The sequence below is a fragment of the Carassius carassius genome, chromosome 18, assembly GCF_963082965.1.
Source record: "Carassius carassius chromosome 18, fCarCar2.1, whole genome shotgun sequence".
Taxonomy (NCBI): domain Eukaryota; kingdom Metazoa; phylum Chordata; class Actinopteri; order Cypriniformes; family Cyprinidae; genus Carassius; species Carassius carassius.
In genome coordinates, this window is record NC_081772.1 from 24,066,235 (window position 1) to 24,087,486 (window position 21,252).

General features: G+C 37.7%; 1 protein-coding gene and 1 long non-coding RNA gene across 2 annotated transcripts in view; one reads left to right on the forward strand and one right to left on the reverse strand.

Moving 5' to 3' along the window:
- Positions 1–21,252, forward strand: part of LOC132092714 (exostosin-1-like) — a 367,552-nt gene that overhangs the window by 321,813 nt on the left and 24,487 nt on the right. The window contains exon 8 of the mRNA XM_059499069.1: positions 9,844–9,939. Within this exon, the coding sequence (XP_059355052.1) occupies positions 9,844–9,939 (96 nt within the window). The remainder of the gene's footprint in view (positions 1–9,843; positions 9,940–21,252) is intronic.
- On the reverse strand, positions 4,353–4,848 carry LOC132091947 (uncharacterized). Its single transcript, XR_009422169.1, has 3 exons — positions 4,768–4,848; positions 4,612–4,695; positions 4,353–4,390 (listed from the first exon to the last, which is right to left on the reverse strand). It is a non-coding gene; the product is annotated as an uncharacterized LOC132091947 (long non-coding RNA).

Here is a 21,252-nt window from a genome sequence, read left to right on the forward strand (position 1 = left end):
ATACATCATGTTAAGGGTCATTCACACTGCCAGTGATTGTTTGCTGGAGGTCACATTGTTGTTTAGAGTTCTTTCTTTATTGGCAACCTGCACACCTGGTTATATTAAATCACAAATGAGATGTAAATAAATAAGTAAAACTCACCAAAAGAAAGAAAGAAAGAAAAAAACTCTCAAACCCGTATGACTTTTTTCTTCTTTATAACGAGTTGTGTAGGGTGCTTTTTAACACTCAGCCAATCAATCAATCACTCAATAAAACAGAAAAGTTGAAGTTTCCTAATACAACTTGTTTGCATAATATTTCATAATATTATGCAACATAATATTGATAATATTTCAAGATGGTTTTGTGTGAGGAAAAGACCAAAGCATTATTCTATTTACTGAAAATATTAAGTGTAGCTCTCAAATCTCATTTACCCGATTTGAATATGCACATATTCACAAAGTGGTGCATTTTACGGTGCCTTTTATTAAATATTATTTTTTGTTGACTAATAGTCGTAATAGTCGACTAATAGCCTAATAAGCGCTCAAGCACACCGGCAGAAGTAATGATTATGATGAATGTGTCAAGGAAAAACTGTAAGATTAAACAGCATTAACAGTTTAATAATCTATTGATAAACTAGTGTTTTCTGTGTTTTCGGCTTAAAGGTGCTGTATTTATGTTTTTGACTTTTAAAAAGCATAAAAAATATCATAATATGTTTGCAGATATTTAAGAAATATGCTACGTTAACATACTTGTTCATCTGAAAAACAATGCTACAGTCCTTTGAAAATGTGCGTTCCGGGCCGGAATGTCAGTCTTTGTTTTGGTTTGTGAAACCCGCCCACTGCCAGTTTACCCAATTGTATTTTGGCATCCTGGGTTGCCACGTGATGAAAAACAAAACGTGTTTCATTTGATTCATCATCAAGCGTGCTCGTTCCTGTTGGTGATGCATAACCTGTGTCGTGTGTGTCAAGTCTGAGGTGGAGAGGCCAGGTGAAAAAAACCCTCTCCAGTATTGCACGTCCTGATTCTGCCGAGTTAGACACGTTCCTGGGTCAACAAGGGCGGTGCTTAAGGTAAAATTGATCAACCAATCAGATTACTCACGTCACGTGACATGCCCCCAGTTTGAGTTTGAGCGCCACTTTTTGAATTGGGCGATTTGACGTCTCCTTCATTTCAAAAAGGTAAGTGCATGTTATTTTGAAATGTGTAATTTCAAATGTGTCCATCCCTGCTCAGCATAATGTATTATTTTTAAATTGGACGATTGATTCATAACTAACGCGAGCATTAGCTGACAGACTTATATACGGTGCAAATCGCCGAACCCCTGTCCTATCGATCGTTTCGCCCCCAGTCCGGTGTGGTGTTTCCTCCGCGATCGCGTCGTCGGATCTTTTTGTCCGATGATTTATCACTCTTTTCATGTATTAGTTTAGCAGATGTCTATACTAATCCTTCTGTAAAAGAGAAGCAAAACACTTTCGCGGATTGATTTGGGACGAATAACAAGGGGTTTGCCGTCCATCAACAACAGGAAATATATTGTGTTGACCAGGAGACATCATCAGCTCATTCAATATACAGTATGACACACATTGATCAATCACTGTATTTAAAAAATAATAATTATTATTATAATAATACAATATTAAATGCAAAACAAACAGTAATCTATCACTATATTGTAGTAGTAATAATAATAATAATAGTGAAATATCTTGTGTTGATCCAGGGACTTCATTCTTTATAGCTCAACTAATATAAGACAAACAGTAATTAATCACTTTATGTTAATAACAATAATGATACAATATCTTATATAAGACCAAGAGTAATCTATCACTATATTGCAATAATAAATAATAATAATAATCATAATAATGATCCAGGGACATCATATTCTTATGTTGACCCAGGGACTTCATTCTTTATAGCTCAACTAATATAAGACAAACAGTAATTAATCACTTTATGTTAATAATAATAACAATAATACAATATCTTATATAAGACCAAGAGCAATCTATCACTAAATTGCAATAATAATAATAAATGTTATGCAAATATTAATATATTCTTTATATTAAAAAAAAAAATTATGAAAAAGTTATTTGATGTCTCTGTTTTCAGGCTATCGTCCGTTGGCTTTCAAAGACAGACTCTGGAATCAGTGGACCATCAAATACTGATGTCAGAACAGAAATAATTTCCTTCATCAGAAAGATGAAGCTTTGTGCAACAGTGCGTAAAATTAACAATTCAATTTTGCTTCCTTTATTGTACTGTGGTAACACTTTATTTTAGGGTATTAAACTAAACTAGTTGCTTATTAGCATGCATATTACTAGAATATTGGCTGTTTATGAGTACTTATAAAGCACATATTAATGCCTTATTCTGAATGAACTTATTCCACATTCTAAATCCTACCCAATACCTAAACTGAACAAGGAACTTACTAACTACTAATAAGCAGTAAATTTGGAGTTTATTGAGGGAAAAGTCATTGTTAATATTGTATATGTGTTCCTTATACTAAAGTGTTACTTGTACTGTTATTATTTATATAACTATTTTAAAGAAAATATTAAATTAGTTAAATTTAACATTAAATCTATTATTATTTTGTTCATTATAGCTTCAAGAATTTAAGCCAGCTGCTGAGCAATTCCTCAAGAGGTTTGAAGATTTCCCAGCTCTTTGCTCATACGTCAAGTATCACTGGCTGGAAATAGGACACACATGGTCTGACTTTGGACGGTGCTACAACCATGCCGACTCCGATACAAACAATCTTGTTGAAAGGTAATATTTGAAAAACTTCATTATGAGTTAATGCAAATAATGTAATAGAATCACAAGCATATGGAATATAGTTATATCAAAATTCAAACAATCATATTAAAACGTGTATTGTTTTTCTTTGCTTGTCTATTTGCTTGTCATGATTTACAGGCAGTTGGAAGAATGAAAAATGCCTCTGAAGTCATGAGAAATACTTAAGTCAGCCTCTAGATTGGTGGAAAAAGGTTGGCAAGATAGCATTAATCTTATATCCCACGACTCATACCTTTAAGAAGTTTCCATCAGAACAAACCCCTGTTCTATCCTACAAAGTTTGTCCATGATTCTCAGAAGTTTCCTGCTTTGAATGATCAAATTGACGCACATGCTAGTGTAATTAAGCAAAAGAAGCTTTACTCCATTCTGTGCTTTGACACAAAAGAGGTCGATGTAAAAAGTTTATGTAATGAGAGAATTTACCTCACTTCTGCAACTACATTTCAGTTCACCTGTTGTACATACTCTTACAATGAAAAATGTGCTTGCCTTCTTCTGGCATGTGAATTATTTGATGTCATATTAACAAGAGATGTACCTACTTTGTGGCAAGAAGACATGTCAATGCAGTTAAATGTGAACACTGCAGCAAACCACTCTAAAACTGAAGTGCAGAAGTTAAATGATTTTACTTTTTACTTTCAGACCTTACCTTCAGAAAATACTCTGCATAGAGTAATACAAATATGCCGCACTCAGAGGTGTTTCCTTGCTGTTCGGGTACCCTCAATTTCAGGGCTGGCATAGAATCTGCAGAAAATATCCGGGGTGTTTTTCTTGTGTTTTTCCACATTTCTGTTAAGTACCTACCTGAAAGAGAGAAAAACCTTATGAAATGTGTATCTCTAAAACAGCCACATTGTATTGAACTTTTTGTTAAAGCATATCTTGAACCAACCTTCGAATGTTTTGAAACACATCCATGCTGTCACTCACTTGCTCAGACTGGGAGTCGAGCATTAAAATGCAAGGCCTAAATGTGCAACACAACTGATTAAACACAGAGAAATTGAATAATATAAATGTTTGGTAAAGGACTAAAAATAGCAGCATTATTTCATAGTGCGGGTAACAGCACCAAATGTAATTACCCCAATGTATGATATGATTTGATATGTTCCACTTCTTCGTTTCCAGGGAAGCACACAATCATGAGTCTCCAGTGGTTTCTGAAAAACATTAATAGACAATATAAGTAAGATATGTTTTGATAAATGCATATGTGCCATACACAGTGCTACTATTTTAAGGGCCACAATAACTTCCTTTTTTGTAAACATTTATATGGACATGTAATATGTAATATGAAAAGTACATTTAACTGGGTATTGCATCCTAAACCCCAATAGGTGTTGTTACTGAGAATCAACGGACTGCAAGAAGGTTTGACTGACCAGTCATATTTGAGCTGTGAAATAAGTAATAACAATCAGTAAATAAATAATGTAAAGTTCTCACCCAAGAGCATTCTCAACTATCAATAGATAGTCCTTTCGGAAAATGCCCTTGTGTTTTGTCCAGTTGACGACACCTGAAAATCCACTACAATTGCATAGATGGCATGATAAATTATATGGTAAAAGTAATTTTTCAATAATACGATTCAATATATAACCATGACAGTACATGGCTTCTTCAAAGCCCATGCAATGTTAGATACTGTAGCATTATCATCTGCAAAACATGCAGAGAGAAACTCGCAGTGTAATTCAAATTAATTTAATGATCTTAATGATCTTTCTTAACATATCAGTAACTCCTACCTGTTTTTCAATTTAGTGTAAAAATGCACTTGGTAGATCAAAGTTTTCCGCCTTTTATTACGTCCTAGTTCATCATGAACAGACCTAGAACGATTTAGTAGAAAATTATTGCTAAGAATATTATGCTTTGCAGTTTTATGAAGTAAAAATAATTACCTCAATACAATGTCCATGACAATGTCATTCAGCCACATTCCATCGTCTAATGTTGCAAGTGACTCTTTTGTCAATAAAGGCACACCAAAAGACCTCAAAGGAAAAATACAAAAAATATATATTTTTGTACAAATGTTACAATAAGTCAGATTTCTGGTTTATATACAGACAATATGTAAATCGCATTTTAATATTTTAATATTTTAATATTTTTTCATGTTTACCCTTTATCTGTCTCCATAGATAAACGCTATCTGTGCAAATTAAGAAAAAAGTTAATGTTAACATTAAGAAATTTAAATTAGGTTTCATCCAGTGATAATTGTAAAATGAGAGAAAACTTAAACGCACTAATATACTACTAAACGTATCATAGTACTGAGACTGCTCTCCTTAGAGTTACAAATGACCTGCTCTTATCATCTGATCGTGGGTATATCTCTCTATTAGTTTTATTGGATCTTAGTGCTGCGTTTGACACAATTGACCACAACATTCTTTTGCATAGACTTGAACACTTTGTTGGCATCAGTGGAAGTGCATTAGCATGGTTTAAATCGTACTTATATGACCGCCATCAGTTCGTAGCAGTGAATGAAGATGTATCATATCGATCACAAGTGCAGTATGGAGTACCTCAAGGCTCAGTACTAGGGCCGCTACTCTTCACACTTTATATGTTACCCTTGGGAGATATCATCAGGAAACATGGTGTTAGCTTTCACTGTTATGCTGATGATACTCAGCTCTATATTTCTTCGCGGCCCGGTGAAGCACACCAATTTGAAAAACTAATGGATTGCATAGTCGATATAAAAAACTGGATGACGAGTAATTTCTTACTGCTAAATTCTGAAAAAACAGAGGTGTTAATTATAGGACCTAAAAACTCAGCTTGTCATAACCTAGAACACTGTCTAAGACTTGATGGTTGCTCTGTCAATTCTTCGTCATCAGTTACGAACCTAGGTGTGCTATTTGATCGCAATCGTTCTTTAGAAAGCCACATTTCTAGCATTTGTTAAACTGCATTTTTCCATCTCAAAAATATATCTAAATTATGGCCTATGCTCTCAATGTCAAATGCAGAAATGTTAATCCATGCATTTATGACCTCAAGGTTAGATTATTGTAATGCTTTATTGGGTGGTTGTTCTGCACGCTTAGTAAACAAACTACAGCTAGTCCAAGCAGCAAGAGTTCTTACTAGAACCAGGAAGTATGACCATATTAGCCCGGTCCTGTCAACACTGCACTGGCTCCCTATCAAACATCATATAGATTTTAAAATATTGCTTATTACTTATAAAGCCCTGAATGGTTTAGCACCTCAGTGTTTGAATGAGCTCCTTTTACATTATAATCCTCTACGTCCGCTACGTTCTCAAAACTCAGGCAATTTGATAATACCTAGAATATCAAAATCAACTGTGGGCGGCAGATCCTTTTCCTATTTGGCGCCTAAACTCTGGAATAACCTACCTAACATTGTTCGGGAGGCAGACACACTCTTGCAGTTTAAATCTAGATTAAAGACCCCTGGCTTACACATAACATACTAATATGCTTTTAATATCCAAATCCGTTAAAGGATTTTTAGGCTGCATTAATTAGGTAAACCGGAAACGGAAACAATTCCCATAACATAATGTACTTGCTACATCATTAGAAGAATGGCATCTACGCTAATATTTGTCTGTTTCTCTCTTATTCCAAGGTCACCGTAGCCACCAGATCCAGTCTGTATCCAGATCAGAGGGTCACTGCAGTCACCCGGATCCAGTACGTATCCAGACCAGATGGTGGATCAGCACCTAGAAAGGACCTCTACTGCCCTGAAAGACAGCCGAGACTAGGACAACTAGAGCCCCAGATACAGATCCCCTGTATAGACCTTGTCTCAGAGGACCACCAGGACAAGACCACAGGAAACAGATGATTCTTCTGCACAATCTGACTTTGCTGCAGCCTGGAATTGAACTACTGGTTTCGTCTGGTCAGAGGAGAACTGGCCCCCCAACTGAGCCTGGTTTCTCCCAAGGAGTGGAGTTTCGGTTCCTTGCCGCTGTCGCCTCTGGCTTGCTTAGTTGGAGTCACTTCATCTACAGCGATATCGTTGACTTGATTGCAAATAAATGCACAGACACTATTTAACTGAACAGAGATGACATAACTTAATTCAATGATGAACTGCATTTAACAATCATTTTTGCATTATTGACACTGTTTTCCTAATGAATGTTGTTCAGTTGCTTTGACGCAATGTATTTTGTTTAAAGCGCTATATAAATAAAGGTGACTTGACTTAAAACTTTTGAATGCACTAAGTAATGATGTGCCAGGTCAACAAAATAAATAAATTATTATTATTATTATTAATCATTATTATTTAAATACAATGATTGATCAATGTTTGTCTTATATTATATTAGCTATAAGAAATGAAACCCCTGGGTCAACACAAGAAATTTCATTATTAATATTATCATTATTATCATTATTATTATTATTATTATTATTGCAATATAGTGATAGATTACTCTTGGTGTTATATTATATATTGTATAATAATAATAATAATTATTATTATTATTATAATTATTATTATTATTATTAATAAAATAAAGTGATTCATTACTGTTTGTAATATATTAGATGAGCTATAAAGAATGTATCTGGGTCAACACAAAATATTTCATTATTATTATTATTGCCATATACTTATAGATTACTCCTGGTCTTATAATAGATATTGTATTATTAATTATTATTATTATTATTATTATTATTATTATTATTATTATTATTATTATTATTATTATTATTATTATTATTATTCAAATACAGTGATTAATTACTGTTTGTCATATATTAGATGAGCTAGAAATAATGAAGTCCCTGGGTCAACATAAGATATTTCATTATTATTGTAATACTACTATTATTATTATCATCATTATTATTATTATTGCAATATAATGATAGATTACTCTTGGTCTTATATAAGATTTTGAATTATTGTTATTATTATTAACATAAAGTGATTAATTACTGTTTGTCTTATATTAGTTGAGCTATAAAGAATGAAGTCCCTGGATCAACACAAGATATTTCACTATTATTATTATTATTACTACTACAATATAGTGATAGATTACTGTTTGTTTTGCATTTAATATTGTATTATTATAATTATTATTATTATTATTTAAATACAGTGATTGATCAATGTGTGTCATACTGTATATTGGATGAGCTGATGATGTCTCCTGGTCAACACAATATATTTCCTGTTGTTGATGGACGGCAAACCCCTTGTTATTCGTCCCAAATCAATCCGCGAAAGTGTTTTGCTTCTCTTTTACAGAAGGATTAGTATAGACATCTGCTAAACTAATACATGAAAAAAGTGATAAATCATCGGACAAAAAGATCCGACGACGCGATCGCGGAGGAAACACCACACCGGACTGGGGGCGAAACGATCGTGGGCGCCTTCCTGTCCGATAGGACAGGGGTTCGGCGATTTGCACCGTATATAAGTCTGTCAGCTAATGCTCGCGTTAGTTATGAATCTATCGTCCAATTTAAAAATAATACATTATGCTGAGCAGGGATGGACACATTTGAAAATACACATTTTAAATAACATGCACTTACCTTTTTGAAATGAAGGAGATGTCAAATCGCCCAATTCAAAAAGTGGCGCTCAAACTCAAACTGGGGGCATGTCACGTGACGTGAGTAATCTGATTGGTTGATCAATTTTACCTTAAGCACCGCCCTTGTTGACCCAGGAACGCGTCTAACTCGGCAGAATCAGGACATGCCTCCAGTATTTTGAATTTGGACTGCAATACCTAGTTTAACCACTCTGTGTCAATCCTACATACAGCACCTTTAAGAGATGAATTCAGCAGCACAGAATTGCATGTCCTTTGATGTTTTGATTTTTAGTTTTACTTAACTATATTAATCTTTTAGCAAACACATAAAATCATAGGTTTTGAACAATATGAGATTGAGTAGGTTATTTTCAATTTTGGATGTGCTATTACGTTTATATTCTGGAGGGAAAGTGTTGGTATTTTAATTGGAGCACTGCCTAATGCATCATATCATGAACAAGATGAATGATTATCAATGCATGAATCAAACTCATTTAGAAAGCCCACAAATTGTGAAATGGTTTTCCAAACATCATTTTTTATTATGTCCCTGTATGTGGACAGCAACTAATCAAGTAAAACTAGTTAAACGTCTGGCTGTGTGAAAGTAGCATACATTCAATCTGACCACAGTATCTGAAAAGTGATAGATCATGTTAGCTTCACTGTCTGTGTTCCTAATTGGTCACAGCTTATTTGCATAACGTTTATATATTTTAAACAACTTATGTTCAGCTGGCATTGCATCGGTTCAGTATATATTAGATAATTACTAAAATGAATAATATTCAGATAATGCATTCCCTTGTTAAAAAGCATACACTTCTGCATACGTACTTTAATAAAAACGACTGTTAAGTATGAAAATAATTTATATTAAAATAATAAACTGAGAATATAAATGTGATATTAATTAAATGTTTATGAGCACTTAATTGTATGTTATTTACAATTAAATATATACAATGTATGACGTGCAGTGTTTTTTTTTTTTTTTTTTCGGTAGAGCATTGCTTTAGCAGTGCAAAAGGTTGTGGGTTCGATTCCCAGGGAACACACATGCTGTAAAAAAATAAAAATAAATTAAGCCTGAATGCACTTTATGTTGCTTTGGATAAAAGCGTCGAATGCATAAATGTAATCTACAAATGCCCCTAATTAACACAGTTACTGAAAATGAGAAGTCTCTGGATAATTTCTAGTTTGTTGTACATTAGTCTAGTGGCTCTCCCGCCTATTTTCTGGACTAGAAATGAGTATGGGATTTTTTTGAGACATTTTGATTACCTTTTGCATGTGGGCTGTAATAATTCACGGCTGCACCTACAAAAATATGTTGCAATCTAACAATGGAAATTCATGTTTTGGAAATGTGCAGTGAAGCTCATGTGTTTTAATGTGGTTTCAGATTTTAGTGTTGTGGAACTGTGAGAAGCCTCCACCACCCAGAAACAAGTGGCCCTCCATTACAACACCCTTCTCCGTCATTGAGGGCAAAGGAAAGGTGAGAAGAGAGAAAGATGATGAAATAAATAGAAACAAAGAACTGTGTGTTGGTTTAAATTCTTCATATGCAGTTCTCTGCACAACTACACACAAGCAACAAACATTATGCACACATTAACACATACTAGCTTTTTAGATAAATGTTTTATTTTATGTAAATGTAATTATTACAGATATTAGATATAGATACCTTGAATTTTAGAATAAAAACAATCTTCAAATTCCCCAATCAAGGTTTTGCCATGTTTAGTTAACTTCTGGGGACATATTTGAACATAAAGTGCAGGTAAGTAAAGTAAAACTCAGACTTTCTGGTGGGAAAGAACCACAACAACACATAACAGGCCAGATGTCACCATTTAAAATCACTGAAATGATTTGAAATAAATTGTGTGTGTGTGATATCTGCACAGCTGTGTGTGGGTGGTTATGTGAATATTCTGAATGTATCTTATCATTAGCACCTTTCAGACTTTGTCTGCTCAACGTCATCCCTCTTTGCACGTTTCACTCATTTACATCTTCTTGTCATGTGTTATTTTTATTGTTAGCCCGAGCAACTTAATGTGATGGATTACTCTGTCTCCTCACTTATCTTCTGTTGTTTTATCTCATATGAAAATGTAGCTATTTATGATGGAAAATGTGAGGGAAAAAAATATCTTCAGAGAAACATTATATTTAACTCACTATTTTGTGAAATTAATACATTTGGGTGCTATCTATGAGCACATTTACAGTAGATTTTTGATTTTTTTTTTTAGTAAAGTCGCTTAAAACACTCTCGATAGGTCCAATAGTGAGCATACGTGCAGCACAGAAAAAATCAAAATGTTCTTTATTTAAACTGATTAGCTACAAAAAAAAGTTTGACAGGCATTGCAATGGCACCTGTAAAGGGCTGGGATATATTAAGCAGTAAGTGAACAGTACATTATTGAATTTAATGTGTTGGAAGCAGGATAAACCTGTGAAATAAAAAGATCTGAATGACTTTGACAAGGGTCAAATAATGATGGCTAGACGACACGGTCAGAGCATCTAATGGCAAGTCTTTTGGGATGTTCCCACTATGCAGTGGTTCGTTCCTGTCAAAAGTGATGCAAGGAATGATAACTGGTGATCCAGCATCAGGGTCATGAGCAGCCACATGGGGAGAGAAGGTTACTCCATCTGGACTGATCGCACAGAAGAACGACTAGCTCAAATTACTTAAAAAAAAAAACATAATGCTGGCCATGATAGAAAGGTGTCAGAATGCACAGTGCATCACAGTTTGTTGCATATCATGCTGCATAGCTGCAGTCTGGTCAGAGTGACCATGATGACCCCTGTCCACCACTGAATGTGACTACAATGGGCACATGAGTGTCTGATCGGGACTATGGAGCAATAGAGGAAGGTTGTCTGGTCTGATGGATCACATTTTCTTTTAGCTCATGTGGATAGCCAGGTGTGTGTGCATCCTGTTGTGGTCCCATACAGTATGTGATTTATAATCTCCATAGGCATAAGGGTTTTTATACTGTACAAACTGTATTTTCCATCCTCTTACAATAACCCCAAACCTACCACTCGCACAAAAGAATCAGCATTTAATGTTTTTTTTTTTTTTTTTCAGAAAAACACCATAGTACTACGTGATTTACGGGGAAACAGGAAGTGTCCTCATAAACAATGTATACCTTGTATTACCCATGTCATTATATACATTTGTATGAATAGCATACCAGAACACACACACACACACACAAGGGAACAAATTTCCTTGGAAATCAGTTCTAGGGAGAAAAAATGGTCTCTTAATGGATACGTTAATTTCTGATATATATATATATATATCAGTGCACCACCTTATTAATGTTAAAGTGTGTGTGTGTGTGTGTGTGTGTGTGTGTGTGTGTGTGTGTGTGTGTGTGTGTGTGTGCGCTCTTGTTTTTGTGACATATCAGGACACAACTCTGTATAATGACATGGGTATGACACAGGTATTACAAGGAGAGGGCGACTTATGAGGACACTTTTCACAACAACAAACATGAAACTGATTATCAAATTTTTTATCAAATGCAGTGGACTAAAGCCTGTTATTTCGATCAACTCTGCACGTCTGCCATAGCAACCTTAATAATCTCTGCATATGTTACCTTGGAGATTCACATCTGCACACATCTGTTATTGTAGTATGAGCTATTTTTAGCCACTAACATAACCAAAAATTAAAAAATTAAAACTTGTATTCTTGGACAAATAAGCTGCAAATTGGACCAGACATTATGCTGATATGGTTATAGAAAACTAAGCAATATCTAGTCAGAAAAAAAATGACAAAGGGGAAAGTTCAAGGGTCACCTAGACCACTTAAAAGTGCCTTTCCATTGGGGAACTGTAAAGGTCTGATGCACAAACACATTAATGTCCCAACATAACAATTTATCATCTCAAGAGATTTTATATGAGTCTGACATTTCAATTATCGTCATCGATACAGGCAGATCTGAGTATCATTCATCAATATGCTAACAGCTTTTTTATTTGCATTAATGGATTTACCTCTATGTAGTTTACAGGATTCGTGTTTTGCGTTTTGGAAGTTATGTGAGAACGTTTGGATGATAGAAACATTTAAAATGTCTTTAAAAAGTTACTTCAATTAATGTTTGACCTAAAGTCCAGCTAAAACCTTCATTCAGATGCATTACATAACATTTAAATATATTGTAAAAGTACTAGATATGCCTTTCAGTGTAAACATCATAAGAGTGTACAATGTACATACATTGATATGTTACTATATGCATTATAGGTCTAACATGCAACCATTCATTTCATATACTGAAATACGTAAGAACTGGTTATAAAATATATTCTCTATCTTTCTATACGCCAGACAAAAGTTAAAGAGTGATATTGCCCTCACTCTAGTCCAAGTTTAGTCTATGGTGATAATAATCAAAAACACTAAATGAAAGAAGTGTGAATTAATGCGTCAAACAAGTGTGAAATAGATAATCAAAGTTTTAATCAAAAGCAATTTGTCAAAATTAAATCATATTGTGACTAATAAGCTATCAAACTCCACATCCAAATCATAAGACGCTTTTATCTGAGTCTTAATAAAGATAAATTGGAGCTGTTTAATACTGAGATAAAAGCTTAATAGAGAAGCATGAACTTGGTTTTCACTAGAAGTGTAATCTCTAGAGGTCATAAGAGTTCGTCCCAGAGGGTGTGTGTGTGTGTGTGTGTGTGTGTGTGTGTGTGTGTGTGTGTGTGTGTGTGTGTGTGTGTGTGTGTGTGTGTGTGTGTGTGTGTGTGCGTGCGTGCGTGCGTGCGTGTGTGTGTGCGTGTGTGTGAGTCCTGTCCTGTGACATCTTATTGAGGTTTGTTAGACATGTTTTATGTCATAAACAGAAAGATAGAAATGAAAAAGACAGAGTGTGAGTTTATTTGCATGCGCTGTCTAGGTTTTTTTATATGAAAGTTTGTGTCTGCCTCAGAATAAGAAAAATATTAAAAGGTAATTGAGTTTAGATTTCACAGTTGTGGCTTCTTCTGTAAGTTTATATCTGATATAAAAAGTCAGAAACTCTCAATTCAGAGAAAAGCCAAGAAATCTGAGACAAACTCAGAATAGCAAGAAAAAAGTCAGATTTGTGTACTTTTTTCAGATTATTTTTATATTTTAATATCTCGCAATTGCAGGTTACAAATATGCAATAAAGACTGTTCTTCTCACAACTTTGAGTTTACATCCTACAGTTGGAAGTTTATAAAAAGTCGTTGTGAGATGTTAACAGAATTTTGAGATGAAAAGTCATAATTAATTTTTTTTTATTCTATGGAGGAAATCAGCTCAAATCAGCACAGAACAGTTTGCACAGCAATTTGTGCAACAGGTCGGTTTATTCATCATACTTTACTGCAATTTGTTATACTATTTTTAAAAGTGTAGCTTGCCAAGCTACAAGCTAATTGTTAGTTAAACTACAGTTAACCTACTATTTTGATAAAGTAATTTGCTACATTACAAGCATTGAAGATCAAATATAATGTTATGAATAAAATATAACTATTCAATTAAATAAATGATACTAGTGAAAAAATGTAGGACTTGGCTCCATCTGTTAATTTAATTTAAATACACATGGCACAGAGGTAGACCAGTGAAGAAAGCTACTGGCTAAACTGGATTTTAGCATTGTTTTCCTTAGTGGCTGTGCTTAAATTAGCATGCTAAACTGTTTGCATAGTAAAAACTTGGCAGGACATTTTCTTAAAGCACTTCTGCCATGCTGTGAATTCTTTAGTTTCACAGCTCTATATTGTGCCATAACGCTGACATTTTTGAGTGTTTTTTTAGTCCCATAAGAGCTACATCTATAAAATGCTTCAGAAATGTCTTGAAACCCCTACGTTGTGTTCCATACTCATTTTTCTACTCGCTTTTGCGTTCAGTGGCGTCTTTATCATACTGCTGTGTACTCTCTCTCTCTGTTGAACGCCATCCAGCTGTTTTTGATCAGACCTTAAGAATTTAAGAAAAAATTCTAATCGGGGTCAGGTGAACCAGAAACCAACCCAATGTCTAAGGCTTCTATAAAACTTGTCTATTTAAAAAATATGTAATATTGACCACCTCTAAAATACATATAATGCAAGAGAAGAGGCGAGGAAACAGAGAGAGACAGAAAAGGGCAGACAGTCCCTGTGGTAGATTATGTGAGCTTTACGGTTAAATAAAGCGTGTCTTGAGGGAAAAGGAGTGATATCAGAGGAAGAAGCCATGTGTCAACAAAAAGACAGCTTGCCTCCCCAGATAACTATAGTCCTTTCCAGAGCCCCTACATATATGAGAGAATACTAAAAATGATAAATGCACTGATATTCATATATTACATGCCACAGTCACAGCATCTGTGACATATAATAATGCATTTTTTTATATATATAATGTATATAAAATGAAAGTCAAAAGGGCAGGGCATCTTTTAAATTCACTAGAAATAAACAAAGTATTTTTATATGCCTTATTGTTCCCATCTGCAAAGTGAGGTGGATTTTAAACACAGTTTGAAACATGACATTGCGATCCAATTTTTTATGCATCAATGATTTATACGGCTTGTACACATTTAATATCTTTACTAATGACACAGACTCAGCAGTCATTGTATTCTATTCTCTGGTTCATTCTGAATCTTTATTGCCCCTCTGGTGCTTCAGAGCTTGTTACACTAATGAGAATACATCCCTGGACCAGGGCTTACTTGTAGAGTTATTTCATGTCTCTTCACATGAACAGTTTTATTAATTATTCACTGGTATTAATGAAGAGTCAATACTGTGATTAGGTTTGAACCTCCTCTGTAGTCTCCATTTACTTGAATTGATTCAAACTGTGTCCTCCTAATGCTGTGGCAGACTGACTGTGGGAAACTGTGAGTTAAAGTTTTTATAGCTGCACAGAGGGAACCAACTCCATATTAATGTATATGTATTTATAAAGCCATTTATAATGTCATTAAAGTCAAAAAATGATTGTCCGCACAATGGAAGTTAATGCTTAGGTAAACTGTTGGTTACCAACATTTTTTTAAAATATTTTATTTTGTGTTCCACCGAAAAAAACAAAAAAATTGTCATACAGGTTTGAAATAACATCAGGGAGAGTAAATAATAACTTGCTGTCAGCTGGTGTTCAGACAAAACTCTGACTGACTGGTTTTGGATACTAAAAAATAACGGATATACTCAGAAGAGATCTGATAAAGAGACTGAATCCATTATTCTTGATGTCGAGACGTGATCTAATATTTTTTGCCGTATGTTGGCACACTTTAACTTTTGTTGACAGAATCTAACATTTGTAGACATGATATGTCAGGTTTTTATTTTTTATTTTTTTAGCTGTGGAAGGAGACTTTTTACACCATGTTATGTCATCATCTCTCTGGAGTGCTGTGGCAGTGATGAATGGCTAATCACAGAGGGAATGATGGGTAAACACAGCCCCCCTTCTCTCTATCTCTGATGTCAAAAACTCACACTGTTGGCTAAACATGTCTTTCTGTGACAGTGGTCTGTGGCCAGTCAACCTCTAAATGAATTGGCATTATAAACAGAACCTTCAGAGAAAACCTGTAATGCATCATATTATGGTGGTTAATCAGCGAGTTACGTCGTTGTACGGGAAAAGCACCCCAGCTCAGTTCAGTTCTCTTCCAATAGTGTCTGTGCAGTCAAGTCAACAATGTTGCTAAAAAATTGTGCGCCAGCGCTCTGTGGACATCCATTTTACTGTTATAACCTGTGACTAGACTTGTGCTGGTATTCAGTAATGCGATATATTGCGGTGATTAATATGCACGTTATTGTTATCGTGGGCACTTCTAAATACCGTGAATAAATATACATTACAAATTATTCAGAATTTGGAATGCATTTTAAGAATAGTATTCCCATCAGCTTCTTAAAATGCACAACACCGCTGTATGCTGCTTGAAGCATGCGCTCTGATGTAAACAAGCACGCATGAGAAGCACATGGAGGAAAACGTGAGAGACGCGCTGAATGAAAGCACATTCACTCTCTGACAGCAGATGGCGCTAAAATGCAGCCCTTACCCTGTAAACACAGTAAATAAAGCAGCTGTTACTTTCTAAAACATATTTAAATAATTTTAGATAACATTCAGATTTGTGTTTTCCCTATGGTGTTTATTACAGAGCCAACTACTGAAATATTTAGACTTAATAGTCTATTTATCTTCAAACATTCATTTTTTATTTATTTTTTAATGGACTACAAATGCCCTAGATATTGTTTGAAAGTGTTTTGATCTTTTATTGTTCATTCACACTTTACATTATGGCTTCATTAGTTAACATAAACTGCCAATGAAAAAATTATTCTGAACATTCATTAATCTTAGGTGTTCCAATATTTAATAACACATTGTTAAAATTTAAAGTTGCAACTGTGTTATTTAATTAGCTAACATGAACTAAGACTTGTATTTTTTAACAAAGATTAATAACTTCTATAGTAAATGTAGCTATTACTCATTGTTTAGCTGTGCATTTATTGAATGAGCACTATGCAATGTCTGAACTGATTACACTATATGTTATGTATTGCACTGTATTTTATGTAAAATCATTTTCTATTTTTAAACTGTCTTAAATTAATTTTAAGTCAATTTTTAAATCAATTTCATTTTCCAGTTCTTAAATTGCTTGTTTTATTTTTGTGATTATTTTTCTTCATCACTTTTTTTTACTTTCTTTTATGTAAAGCTGTCAGGACTCGGGTATGATCTGTTTTTTTTTCTTCCTTATTTTTACTTTGTTTATTTTTTATTTATTTTTTTTTCGTTTCGACTCATTTTTTCACACTTGTATTCGTTTTGTTTCATTTTTTTCTCTCTCTCTGAGTTTTATAGATTTTCTCTGTTTTTTCTTCCCTTCGCCCTAGCTCCAGCTGATCTCGCTCAGCAATCTAGGCAGCGGCTTGTCTGACGCACCTGTTCCCTCTATCTCGTTAGTACTCACCCTATTTATTCTGTTTGATTTTCACCTCTTCTTGTCAGTGTGTTCTGTGACGTTTTGGGCGTTTGACCTCGATCCTGTCCTGTTCCTTCTTTCTGGTCTGTACGCTTGTTGGTTTGTCTGCCCAGTTGGTGTAACGTGTGCTTTGCCCTCAGAGGATCTCGGACTGCCCTTCTGGTATTCGACCTGGACTGGTTTTGACCCTGATACTGCCTGCCGTTCTCAGCCCTGTCTGCACCTCGCTTGACCCCTTGTCTGTTCGACCATTCTCCTGCTTACTGTTTTTTGGATTTGTTACCTCCCTCTCTCCTGGTGCGCTCGGGGGCTGAGCGCACGACCTGCCCACTGTGCGGTTGAAACATAAGACTGTGTTTTTTCCCCTCTCCCCGAGGGGTTCTTGTTTTGTTTGTTGACGCCAAGACGTTCCATTTAATAAAAAACTATTTTTTCAGCCTCATTCCGCTCTTGGGTCCTCATCTGTCCTGACACCACACACTGACCAAAAATGGACCCAGCGGAGAACTCAACTTGGCAGTTGGCTTTGGAGCATCAGGGAGCGATGTTGGGCCGTCACGAGATGGAACTGTCTTCCACCCGTCACTCTTTGGAGACCTTGTCAGCTCAGATCACGGATTTGGTGGGTCGATTCGATCGTCTCACCCAACGGGAGTTCCCTTCAACGCCTCCTGGGCCTCTCCCATCCGCTCTCTCCTCTGAGCCAAGAGTTAACAACCCCCCCGTGTATTCCGGTGAGCCTACTTGTTGCAAAGCCTTCCTTATTCAATGCGAGGTGGTGTTTTCTCTACAGGCTCGAACCTACACATTGGATATCTCCAAGGTGGCCTATGTCCTCTCCCTGCTCTCAGGTAGAGCACGTGATTGGGGTACTGCAGTATGGGGATCACAGGCAGGGTGCTGTTCTGACTTCGGTTCTTTTAAGGAGGAGATGATTAAGACTTTTGATCAGTCGGTTTTTGGCAAGGAGGCGTCCCGACTGTTAGCGCGTCTTCAACAGGGCAGACGTTCAGTGGCAGATTATTCTGTGCAGTTCCGCACCCTCGCCGCTACTTGCGGCTGGAACGCGGAGGCTCTTATCGCTCGCTTTTTAGAGGGACTCAACGACTCTGTCAAGGATGAACTGTTTGCCCGCGAGGTCCCTGAACGGTTGGATGATGTGATCAGTTTGTCCCTCCACATTGACGCCAGGAGAGAGTTACGCCGTCGAGTCCGAGCGGACTCCGAGCCCATCCCATTCGCCCCTCCATCCCAGAGTGTCGAGGAGTGTGAGCCTATGCAGGTGGATCGCCTACGCCTCACACCCAAGGAGAAACAGCGCCGCCTGCTGGAGGGTCTCTGCCTATATTGCGCAGCTCAGGGACACCGAGCTCACTCCTGTCCTGCTAAGGCTGCTCGTTCGCCTCCGAGAGTTAATTTGAGTGGTTAAATCTGCCATCTCCCCCACTCACAGGTCACGCACTCATCTGTCTGTGTCTCTGTTTACTAAGCACTTTTTGTTTAAGGCATCAGCACTCGTTGATTCAGGAGCAGAGGGCAACTTCATTGATGAGGAATGGGCACGGGCTCGGGATATACCCACCCAATCCCTGCAGTCTCCCATAATCGCTCACGGACTCGATGGCCAGCCACTTATGCAGATCTCTCGGATCACTGATTCGGTGAGTGTTCTTACCTCCGGGAACCACCGGGAGGACCTCAAATTCCTAGTTTGTAAATCTCCATCTGTCCCTTTGGTATTGGGTCATCCTTGGCTCGTTCGTCACGGGCCGAACATTAACTGGGCAGACAATTTAGTTTTGTCATGGAGTCAATATTGTCATACACATTGCCTTCTGTCTGCTTTCTCCCCGGTCTCTGTTTCTGTTTCCCCACAGGAGGAGGAGGCGGATCTTTCTCGAGTTCCTGTTTGCTACCATGATCTGCGGGCGGTCTTCAGCAGGTCCCGAGCTGTGTCTCTTCCTCCCCACCGGCCATACGATTGTGCCATCGATCTCCTCCCTGGCACTTCTCCGCCTCGCGGACGGCTGTACTCTCTCTCCGCGCCCGAACACGAAGCAATGGAGAAGTATTTAAGTGATTCTCTGGCTGCCGGTATTATTCGTCCCTCTTCTTCTCCGGCCGGGGCGGGGTTCTTTTTCGTGAAGAAGAAGGATGGCTCTCTGCGCCCCTGTATAGACTATCGAGGGTTGAATGACATCACAGTTAAGAATCGGTACCCTCTGCCGTTGATGTCTTCGGCTTTCGATCTCTTGCAGGGGGCCGAGTTCTTCACGAAATTGGGTTTTTTGCAATGCTTACCATCTAGTGCGGATCAGGGAGGGGGACGAATGGAAGACCGCGTTTAACACGTCTCGTGGGCACTTTGAATATCGGGTTCTTCCCTTCGGGTTATCCAACGCCCCAGCTGTCTTTCAAGCACTTGTCAACGACGTGCTGAGGGACATGATCGATAGATTCGTTTTTGTTTATTTAGATGACATTTTAATTTTCTCTTCTTCTCTTCAGGATCATGTTCAGCACGTCCGACAGGTGCTTCAGCGGTTGTTAGAGAATCAGCTGTTCGTTAAGGTGGAGAAGTGCGAGTTCCATGTTCAGTCAGTTTAGTTCTTGGGACACATCATCTCGGTGGGGGGGATTCGCATGGATCCTGCTAAGGTGGGGGCCGTCTCCGAATGGCCGGTACCTGATTCCCGCAAGGTGTTACAGCGGTTCCTGGGTTTAGCCAATTTCTATAGGCGATTCATCAGAAACTTCGGGCAGGTGGCGGCCCCTCTGACTGCGCTAACCTCCACCAAGGTCAACTTCCATTGGTCAGTGGATGCCCAAGCGGCGTTTGATGAATTAAAACATAGATTCACTTCAGCCCCTATCCTGGTTACTCCGGATACTTCCCAGCAGTTCGTGGTGGAGGTGGATGCGTCAGAGGTCGGTGTCGGTGCCGTGCTCTCCCAGGTATCCTCTTCAGATAATAAATTGCATCCTTGTGCTTTCTTTTCACACCGTTTGTCTTCCGCAGAACGAAACTACGACATCGGTGATCGCGAGTTGTTGGCGGTTCGTCTGGCCTTGGGGGAGTGGCGTCACTGGCTGGAGGGAGCGGCTGTTCCGTTTCTGGTGTGGACTGACCACAAGAATTTGGAGTACATTCGGTCTGCACGCCGGCTTAATGCCAGACAGGCTCGGTGGGCGCTCTTTTTCGGGCGCTTTGACTTCACCCTCTCTTATCGACCAGGGTCCAAGAACGTTAAACCTGACGTGCTGTCTCGTCTTTTCGCTTCTCCAGGCGAGCCGCCCCCCGACACTATTATACCTCCGGGGTGCGTGCTGGGGGCGCTTTCCTGGGGAATCGAGAAGCTCGTCAGACGAGCGCAGGGGGGAGTTGGGGTGCCCGCGGGGTGTCCCACGGGTTTGCTCTTCGTGCCCGGGTCAGTTCGCTCCGCCGTTCTCCAGTGGGGTCACTCCTCCAAGATCATGTGCCATCCAGGAGTGAGGAGGTCGCTGGCTGCCATCCGCCAGCGGTTTTGGTGGCCTGCCATGGCGGAGGATGTATGCCGGTTTGTGGGGGCGTGCCCGGTCTGTGCTCAAAATAAGTCATCTAATTCTCCTCCCGCTGGTCTGTTAATGCCGCTTCCCGTCCCATCCCGCCCCTGGTCCCATATTGCCCTGGATTTTGTGGTTGGACTCCCTCCATCCAGTGGCAATACTGTAATTCTCACCGTAGTGGATCGCTTTTCCAAAGCGGT